Source organism: Aplidium turbinatum, chromosome 17, assembly GCF_918807975.1.
Source record: "Aplidium turbinatum chromosome 17, kaAplTurb1.1, whole genome shotgun sequence".
NCBI lineage: Eukaryota > Metazoa > Chordata > Ascidiacea > Aplousobranchia > Polyclinidae > Aplidium > Aplidium turbinatum.
The window spans coordinates 13,559,783-13,570,581 of NC_137488.1; the positions used below are offsets into that span (position 1 = coordinate 13,559,783).

General features: G+C 37.0%; 1 protein-coding gene across 1 annotated transcript; it reads left to right on the forward strand.

The window, feature by feature from the left end:
- Nucleotides 1-257: 257 nt before the first annotated feature.
- Nucleotides 258-10,778, forward strand: LOC145786070 (14-3-3 protein gamma-A-like). Its single transcript, XM_082597712.1, has 7 exons — nucleotides 258-613; nucleotides 1,043-1,176; nucleotides 4,526-4,699; nucleotides 6,612-6,738; nucleotides 7,279-7,442; nucleotides 8,323-8,418; nucleotides 9,359-10,778. The coding sequence occupies exons 1-7, from the start codon at nucleotides 586-588 to the stop codon at nucleotides 9,428-9,430; spliced, it is 795 nt and encodes a 264-aa protein (XP_082453838.1). The 5' UTR covers nucleotides 258-585; the 3' UTR covers nucleotides 9,431-10,778.
- The last annotated feature ends 21 nt before the right edge of the window (nucleotides 10,779-10,799 follow it).

Here is a 10,799-nt window from a genome sequence, read left to right on the forward strand (position 1 = left end):
AAAACACAAACACAAAACATAAAACACAAACAATGCGAAAAGAACGGAGGATCACGCAGCCATAGCACACACCATGACGTGGTGGGCCTGGTATCCATTGGCAATGAGACCGGACAGTGGTCAACAGACGGGTGCCCTATTATTTAACGACAATACGAGAGAGAGGCGAGAGCGTACTGTAGTTTTGTTATATTGACACAGAAGTGTGGTGGTTTATGCATGCATGCTAATTAATTTGAATTGTTGCAAACTTTGTTAGTTTGTACAAGACATATTGTAAGTTTTCTTCAGCTTATGTCATTAGTTTGAGATTCAAATTCTTTTAGAATTAGTCTTGTTTCGTCTCACACAACGCAATAAGGTCAGAATTGCGAAAATGGTGGTGTTAAATTAAAGCTTCGAGATAAAATACATCAATTCTGTAGCATGACAGCTATTACTTTATTTTGTTAGTATCTTTACAGCAGCAGGCAAAATCTATAAATTGCAACAGAAGGTGATCGATACTGAAGATCGATATCAGCTGAACTGCTTGTTTGCAATAATAGTTTACTTTTTGCTTTTCCTAAAGTTTCAAGAGACATCATGGATCAAAACGAACAAAATGTGGATAGTGAGTTTTTTAATTACTTTTGACGGACTTTTTCTTTATCTTCTTTTTATTCTGCTTCGATACGTTTTATAATTAAATTGAGTTGTCCATGACACAGCCTTCATTTCTTCATCGACTGCAATCTTACAAGTACAATTCGTATCTCAACTAGAAAATTTTGTTAAAATTACATCATTTTAACGAAGAAGAAGAACGGCTATAAGATTTTGAAACGATATAAAAATGGCAAGTTTTGCTAGCTAGGATTTTCTCATTTATTTCCGTTGATTCGTAAAGTAATGGACAAACTGGACATCATCCCAAGTCATTAGGATCGTACGTTGTTTGCAGTGATGCCTCCATTTTTCTCTATGATCAGCACCATCGGTAGTTCAAATTTGAGTCTCGATTGTTTCATAACGAACTGATGAAATGATATTTTTTTGGCAGATGCCGAGGCTGTGAACCCTGAAAAGAAAAAGATCATCGATGCTGCCAAAATAGCAGAGCAGGCCGAGCGTTATGATGATATGGTCTCCCATATGAAAACCGTCGCCAAAATGAAAATACCTTTATCTTCTGAAGTAAGTCAAAGTCCAAAACGACGAACAAGAAAGAACTCCATGCTTTTCATTTGAATCACACCTGTGCTAGGTGTAAAGTAGCAGTGGAAATACATAATTTATAGTCGTATTTGCGGCCATAACTGTATTACTCGTTAAGTTAGCCGCTAACCTATGGTACTTGCCTTATACAATTAATCGATTATATATAATCAAATGCTAACCAACAAAAACAATACAATTCATTGTAATTCAGTCACTCCTGATTAAGACAATACAAAGGTTCACGGCGTTTTTTGGGTTTTAACCCTTGCACGAGGTCACTATGTGGCGTAAGTTGTTAAAAGGGATACTAAATGAAAAACCTGACTTGGCGATTTTCCACGTTCTTTGTGTTTAACAAGCTACCATAAAACGATTTTCAATAAAATTTTGCCTCATTACGGTCTGATCAGCATTCCGCTCGTGCTTTTTTCAGAGCTTTCAAAACGGGAATTGGCGTGAGCAGCGAAGCGTGCGACTGTACAGTTACATCACTATAGACTAACAATCAGCTAATCGCGCAATAGTTGTTACTGCGGGCGATTTAACTGTAGGCTATGTATGTATGTACGTCAAAACATCAGATTTCAACATCAAAACATCACACAGTTTGCTCAAAACATCAGATCTGATGTTAAAACATCAGATGTGGCAACGTGGCTTTTGTTATTGCTGTTGATAGTGACGTATTCTCGAGCAGTTTTCCACTTTTGGTCATTTTGAAAAAAATGAAAAATAAATGAAACATTGGATATTGGGCCTTGCCAGTGCCATTGAAAACAAATTTTATGCGGTAATTTTTTTTTTAAATGTATTCTTGAATGTTCAGTTTACGCATTTTAACGCTTAATTCCCGTTTGAAAATTTCATTTAGTAGGCCTTTAAATATGTCATCATAGATACTGTACGTGCATGACGCCAAGTGTGAGTGAAGTATGTGGTTCACGTATATGATGATTCTGATATTTTCCCTCAAGAGCGTTAACATTGAAACAGTCCTTTACGCCTAAAAGTCCCCGTCTCACAAAAATTGCGATAAAAGTTGATGGTAAAGAAATTGGTAACTCACATAAGCCAATGATGATCATGGCACCATCACACGCAACCGCTTATGGTAATCTAAAAATTGCCTAACCAACGTTTTGCAGACGTTCAATAATGTAAAAATGACGGATTTTGCTGTCTGGGTTGTTACAATAAAAAATGCCAATTCAAAAAAGGTATTTTTTAACATCGAGCTCAACAAAGTGATAGTTATCGATAAAATTGATAAACTTCTAGTTATTGTCGCAATTATCTTAAGATATGCAATAGATTGAGTTTCGCTTTTAGCAGCATGATCGCTGCTTACTTCACAATGTAGATCTGTTTTAGCCTGATGTTTTAGCCATCAGGCTAAAACAAGTCGTTGATGTATACATTGTGAAGTATCTTAGGATAGTTGATTAGTTGTTAGTTACTTGTTTGAATTCGTTAGAAACAGAACGCTTGGTTGAGATAGTTAGCCAAAGTACAGTGACCGACCATACCGGAACCAGGATATCATAATTAGTCACCGGTGATTTGTGTATCATTTTTAAGGCGTAATGTATGTTTTGAAAGCAGCCATTTCTTGTGCATTTACATTGAAACAACGAATTAAGACTAAACCGCCTTTTGTCTGCTGTTCGAATGTCACAGTGAAAAATGAACTAGACAAATGAATCGAAAAATGAACTAGACTAAAATTAATTGAAAAATGAACTAGACGTTTTGGTCATGGCTAACGCAGAACGTCGGCTACACGTAACGCCGTTTCCTTTTTTAAATGCGAAGAAACAAAGCAAAAAGCGCTTCTGAAATCCACCATCAAACCGGACGCCGCCCTTCATGCTGACATCCTCTGTGGTCACGTGATCTGAATCTCGTGCTGCGTTTATGTTACGTCATATCACTCTCTGGTTGTCTAAAAATCTTTAATCAATAGTTCACTTCTGGTAGCGGCGTCATGGCTGAACTGCGCATTTCGGGTGTTTTGTATATTTCATGCACTTCTTTTATGAAAGTTTGTCATGTAAGGAAAACTGCATTTTTGACTGCTGATTGTGTTTGTGTTCAATCTGCAAAAACACTAATACAGAGAAACAGGCAACAGGCAAATGCCAGTTATGTACCCACCTTACATTTCTTTAAGCTTTTGTCAGTTTAGTAGTGCATGTGGCGCTGCAATGCCGATTAAAGTTTATTGATTAAAACGTCTAGCAAAATGCAATACAAGCAGGAATTACAACTGCGCACCTCAGTAACTGTTGAATAATTCATAAGTTTTTTTACTCTGTGCCTGAATGCTATTTCTCGGCTTAAAGAAATCAAGCGCAAACAGTTCAGGTAGAACTTTGTCCTGCGCCAACAATCTGTTCGCCGACAAAGCTCTTCAACACCTAAACAACATTTTTGTAACGATAGGCCTACAACTTACCAGTACTTTTTGTCGGTTTGGACACGGTAGATCATTCTATACTGTAGCCTACTCCTGTAGTTTTCAAATTGTTTTTTTCTTGTGATCTGTAGCGGACTTTTCTATGGATAAACTGCTGCACAGACGCGGTTGAACTCAAGAAAAAAAATCCTAACACACGTTCAGCCACTAACCTCAACAAGAAAAAAGAAACAAGGCTTAAGCAATGGAAACAACAATTTGAATATAACCCGTCAATCCGTCATACGTGGAAATGAAGGTTTTGCCATCAGAGTCCTGTCCTTCCCCCCAGAAGCAAACACCCCCTGGGCAAAGTGGAAAACTTGAATCGGCTCCGAACTAGTGTTGGCCATACTAACTCTGCAATGATGAAGTGCGGCTACAACACGGGCCCAATTACATGTATTTGCGGCACTAAGCCCCAAACAGCGGATCATCTTCTTATGTGCCACCAACTTACCACCCAGTGCAGCAAGTGGGACCTTTCAGTGTACAACTCCGTCGCACAAGAATGTGTCGATCTGTGATGTATCAACCAAATTTAGAAGACTCGATAGAAGAACGGCGTAGGTTAGAATGCTTTCATAAAGATGAAACAACTTAGTCACTTGGAAGCACATACACGCATAACTTCATTGGTAATTTATCCTTAGCAGATAATGGGGCTGTTTGAAACAAAAATACTGAAGAACTTTTCAAAACGAGACAAAAAGTTTCGTTGTGATACAAGATTTGTTCCAGTTGTCCTCGTTTCGTTTTTATCAACTTAAGTGTCTAAGAGTTTTACATTGACCTTCAAATTTCGTTTCGAACAACCCTGAAGTAATTTGCATGAGTGTATATGTTGGGTTAACATCATGACTTTTGTAGGAACGAAATCTTCTCTCGGTTGCTTACAAGAACGTGGTCGGCACAAGAAGATCATCGTGGAGAGTTGTGTCCAGTATAGAACAAAAAGAGGATTTAGAAAAGAAGAAGAAGATTGCCCAGGACTATTTAGAAACGATTGCCTCTGAGATCAAAACAACATGCACAGAAGTTGTGGTAAGTACCGAGCTAACAAAAATTGCCTTTTAACGTTGTTTTAACGTCCCTAAACTGGGCCTATGCTGGTTGGGAAGTATTTCAAACCTACATACATTGTCAAGCTCAGTGTTGCTTGGATTGTCATTTTTTTAAATAATTTTTTTGATTTTACTGGTTCTGGAGCTAGCTTAACGGAGTTGTGTGTGAAAATAGACGAATGACAGCAGAAAAACTTTCCAAAGAGGTCTGTTTATTTTTGCATAAAATGTTTGCTATTCAAAAAATAAAGAGCCCAAAATGTAGATACCAAACTCATGTTCAGCAAACAAACGTTTCGAAAACTATACTGTCTTCATCTTCAGTGTTATAAATGTCATTTTAACATTTATAAATGTCATTTTAACATTTATAACACTGAAGATGAAGACAGTATAGTTTTCGAAACGTTTGTTTGCTGAACATGAGTTTGGTATCTACATTTTGGGCTCTTTATTTTTTGATTAGATTAACCAGGCGTTCCAACCATTTTGGTCCTATGTTTGCTTTGCTATTGATTTAAGAAAATACAGTTTTATCTTCTATGAAAAACTTCTCAAATAGATTTCAGTCGACCATTTTACTACTCAGGCTGCTTGTAGTATGCTCATAAGGTATTGTGCCAAATATATTCAAAAAAATACAGAATGAATACTCCAGTCCTTGTTAAATATATTGTTTCATATCTGCTCAGTATATCAGATCCCATTTATTCGGTAAATGCATGTGAACATGCATGGACATGCATGTGGACATGGTGGACATGCATTGACCAATGACCATCATACATCATATGTTTGATGATAACTGAATGTGACTTAAGTGATTCTTTAACTCAGGTCTTTAATTGCATTTCCCCAGTTTACTGTAGCCGGACATACAGCAGTTTTTAATTTTTTAAGTAACGATGAAACAAATTTAAACAGCTTCCGCCTGTTGATGCAAGCTAGTTTTCATTGTCCCCGTTTGCAATCAATAAATCAATAGCTTTTTAAACTATTTCTTTTACCAGCTAAATTATAACATTATCTTCACATCTATCCAGCGATGCACAGAGTTGAATAAGATATTCTTTTAAACACTGCGTTACCTCCGTTCTAATGAATACTATTTATCATGTTCGTCTTGATATGCAGATGTAAATGTATATGCCATGTCAGCATTTATGGAGCAATTTAAGTAAGAGCCATCATTAAAACCGATTCGTTATTTTGATCTAATGTATTTCCATGGTGTGTCACACAGTTGTAACCTGGAACATCACTCAAGCTTTTGCTCTATCGTTAAACTCGGCCAATTTTCGTGCAGAACATTTTGATTCCAGGCCGGGGTTTTCGAGCAGTTGATCATTGTTTGGTTTTATCGGCAGTCGTAACTAGATTTGCCTAAGACAACCGTTCCCCAACCCCAACCAACGACAGTTGCTGATGTCATTTTATAAATTTCATCAGCGCACATATGCTTCGTAGTCATGTAGATTCTTTTTGAAAAAAAAAAATTAAAAGTAAAAATTTACTTACAATTCGACCCAGTAAGACAGTAGTTCCTAGCAGGAACTTGCGGAAATGACTGTGAGAAGCTTTACCTTTGGTAGCTTTTAGAAAATTTTGCCCGTTCTTTCTATGTCAACGCGATACGATATTAAACCTATGGTGTAATTGAAATTTAGCCCTAAATGTTCTCTTTTTTGGCGTTCTATTGAGTTAACCTAAGTTGGTGTGATAAAAGCAAACAGTTTGAGTTCAAGCACAAACGGAATAGTAAGTTTATGCCCCTTCGTTGTAGTCTAGATTGCAGCATTAATCTTAGAAGGATGATCACTTGCCAATGATAAGCTAAAGGAGTAATTTTACACAAATAAGAAGTTTTTTGACTTAAAACGTTTGCAATACAGGATCTTATTGATACTTGGTTGTTGCAAGAAGTGAGCGACGACTTCCAAAGCAAGACATTTTATCTCAAAATGAAAGGAGACTACTACCGATATGTTGCGGAAGTGACTGTTGACGACGAACGACAAAGTGAGAACGCATTTTGTTTAAGTATAAAGACAAAGTGTAAATATTTTGAAATTGTTTTTTCTTAATCACATCAGCTTTGTTTTAAAGATAAACATTTATCCTTAAATTCTTCTTCGTATGAACCTTTCTCTTCTTCGTCACCCCAAGGGTCGAGGGGCTCTGCCTTTTACCACCCTTGCACTGTAGCGGCGACTTAGTCCCGGCGTTCTTAATTCTGCTGACTGAATGTTGTTTTTCTTTTAATCACACAAATTGATAACTACTTCAATTCGTGAGCTAATTGTACCACCATTCCACCAACACTACCTATTACCAAACCAACCAAATCAGTCAACGCCACACAAGAGAAATTCAGGAGAGCTCTGAAGCATAAATAGATTTGAAGGAACTGAGAACGATGTAGCCTACTGTAGAATGTCTTCGTGCAAAATGTTCTAAAAATTTAGTGCCTATGAACCATGACAAAAGCTGGACGCTCGTCGCAGACATCATTCAAAACTTTGCATGAAGCATTTAATCAGTTGCAACTTGTGCTTTCAGCTTGTGCTAACAGCGCTGCTGAGGCCTATTCTCAAGCATACGAGATCTGTCAGGCAAACATGGACCCTGCTCACCCCATCAGACTTGGCCTTGCTCTCAATTACTCTGTTTTCTACTACGAAATCCAAAGCCAACACTCGAAGGCTTGTGAAATTGCCAAAACTGTAAGTATACAAAAAATGCGATGTTCTTTTCAAATAAATAACGTGTTCAAGGATATATCTCGATCGAATTGCTTTTGTATTCCATTATCAGCTTGCAGCAAAGAATGTAGGCTAGTAAGTACAGTGACGATTTGTACTTGTGAAATATGAAGTTGAAGTTAATGCTATCGTACAATATCATGGTGTGAAGTTCAAAAAAGACAAATCATATTTACATTTTCAGTGCCTCGCACAATGTGCAAAAGTAGTTTCATTTTCTGTTTTCTGAAAAGGAGGGTCGTCGGGTGGTGGACTTTTCCTAACGTATGATTCATTTACACACAAAATAAATTCGACTGTATTGCGATATGATTGTACAGTATTACAGTTCAGTAACACCATGTAGCTTTATGCATTGTTTTCCGCTGTACACGAGCAGTTTTCACAACCGTTTGCAAAGTTGACTCATGTTCAGGCAATATTTGAAATGGTTCTAGTGATTGAAAATGCGCATTCAAACCGAGATGATACGTTAAGCCAAAGTGAAATTTCAAAAGCCACTTATAACAAAACTTTAAACGAAGTTGTTATAACAGTTCGTTTATGTTGGCACTTTCTCTCAATTCTCCTGGTGGTTGACGATTTATATTGTGGTCTGGAAGGCAAGGAAGCTAACCTTGTCCACCTTCAGTCATGCCTTTAAGTGTCTTATCAAAGACACAATCGCATGCTCTTGAGTTGTGTTGAACTTGCGTCCTTTCGAACGTCCTACCGTGGCTCTCACCACTCGGCTATGCATCCGACGATAAATTTAAGTGTTGAAAGGCGAATTATACTCCACATCAAACTACTGCATATCTGTCTTGTCAAAACTTTCTGATTAATACCTTTTAATGACCAGGCTTTCGATGAAGCGATAAAGGATATGGACAACTTGCCTCACACCATATTCAAGGACAGCTCTCTCATTATGCAGCTACTCCGGGACAATCTAACTGTATGTTTAAGTAACGTATTTTTATGAAAACAATCAGGAGCAAAATGGTTGGAACGCCTGGTTAATCTGATCAAAAAATAAGGCATCTAAAATGTAAATGTTAAACTCATGTTCATGTTCTTTAATCGCACTGAAGATGAAACCAGTTTAGTTTTTGAAACGTTTTCTGAACATGAGTTTAGCATCTATATTCTGGGCTCTTTATTTCTTGATTAGATTAATTAGGTTCTAATAAAATCTGTTCCTTTTATATTGATTCAACTTTAGTCTGCAAACGTTGTATGAATGGAAAAAAAGGCTTTTGCCAGTATTTATGAACAACTTTTTAATTTCAAGTATTCACACTCTAATCTAATGCATTAATTGATTTTAAAGTTTATTTTATTTTGGAATTGAAAAATTGTATGTCGCTTATCGATAGCTCTTAATATGAAATATTAGGGTGGAAAAATTACCGCAACTTTACAATGTCGTGTAAATTGTGGCAGGAAATAGTAGAACATCTCCGAATTTTGTGAGGTCTCATTGTTTGACGGGTTATTCTTTTTTTAGCAGCCATATTTTTGGTGGGTAAAAGGATTAATTCACCAAACTATGTAAAATCTCCGAAAGACGAGAAATTTTTTTGATAAGGTTAATTAAAGTTATTTTTCATTTGTAATCACGTTAGTTATTTCTTGGAGTAAAATTGGTATATAGCCCTTGTGTGTGGTACAGAGAATATGATGCATAAGAACAGGTGAAAAGAGGCACACCAACTCTTATCACGGCTAAGCAATACCATGAAGTATGTATACTATTACGAATAGCATTGACCTTGCAATAGCCTTAAAAAAAATGATAAAAACATTACCATCATAACCTACGATTTTCTATAAGTCTTTCAGTATCTGACGTTACAATATTGAACATGTAGATAACTCTGCTTATTACTTTTAAGCTGTGGACGGCCGCTGAAGACGAAGATGATGATATACCAGACGCTGGAGGAGATGGACCCACAGATGGTTAAATCTCATCCTGAGAGTGTTAAATTATTCAGATTCAGCATTTTGATGTCGATTCAACGTTCGCTCACGTTAAATTGACTTGAAAATGGCGAATTTGTTGAGCCGAAAACCATCAAGACTCAGTAGCGCAGTAAAACATTTATTTTTCATTACGTTACGTAAATATTCCAGTTTAAAAACAGTTTCATCATTTTTTGTTGATTCCACGTTTGCAGATGTTCAGCCTGACTGAAAAATAATGTGTTATCTCTGCAGTTCATTTTTATAACTTCCAGTCGACGCTGCTCAGCTACATGGAACTCAGACAGAAAATCAACCGCTTTTTACATTGATTCGACGTCTGCTGACGTTAAATTGATGTAAAAAACGGTTGATTCGCTGTTTGGGAAGTTTACTTCATCCACGTGTATTGCATAGTTTGGTTTGCGTCTGTGTTTGAATATGATGTACTCTCCTTTGCGTAGAAAATTTCTTTTATTTGTTGAAGCGTCGGCATTAGCGATCCACTTCTCTTCTGCGATGCAAACCTCCTATAACCAGTGACGTCATGATTATAATTGCTTTGGTATTGATTGTTTTGATCTCCAATTACCTTTTGCCACGAGTGAACTTGTATCCGGCGGCTAAATTATTTCATTCTAGAAATTTGCATCTCCTCAAGTTCAATTTTTTTTACTCTCAAGGTTTTTGAATTTTACCACATCATTGTATACGGAACTTACTGGCTTGTATCCGCATGCTGGCTAGCAAAAGTTGACCTTTTCACAGCGTTTCAACGTCGCCAGACGTCTCAGCCAAACCCAGCCAAACAAAAATTTAGTGCCATCAATCTAAATCATGCTGCTAAACCTTTGTCCCCACGTAATCGTTGAAAAAAATCCAACACCATGTTGCAAATATTTACTGTCCTAACCAACTAAACGTCCATCGGTTACCGGCATTTGGTTGAACAAAGTGAGACACTTCTGAGTACACAATTCTGAAAGTATAAGAAAACTATAAATGCATTTCTTATTGTTTGCCAACTGCGCAATGAACTCAGTAAGTCGTGATATGTCAATTCACGGTAATCTATGTTTTCCCTTTTCGTTTACGTCACAACATAAAGAGAAAGAGGAAGCAACAACTGGCAAATCAACCACTTTTGCATAATTTAACGTCTTTAGATGTTGAATCAATGTAAAAAATGACTGATTTTCCGTCCAAGTAAGCCCACCTTGGGCTTCACCATTTGAACGTCGCTGTTTGGATACGTTGAGTTGTGAATTTGAACTGAGACGATTTTGTAGTTAGTGCTGTGGAAATGTGTCTGTTGCATGGAAGGCTAACAATAAATAGAAAGTACCAGAAGGATTCTGTGTGAATTCTTAT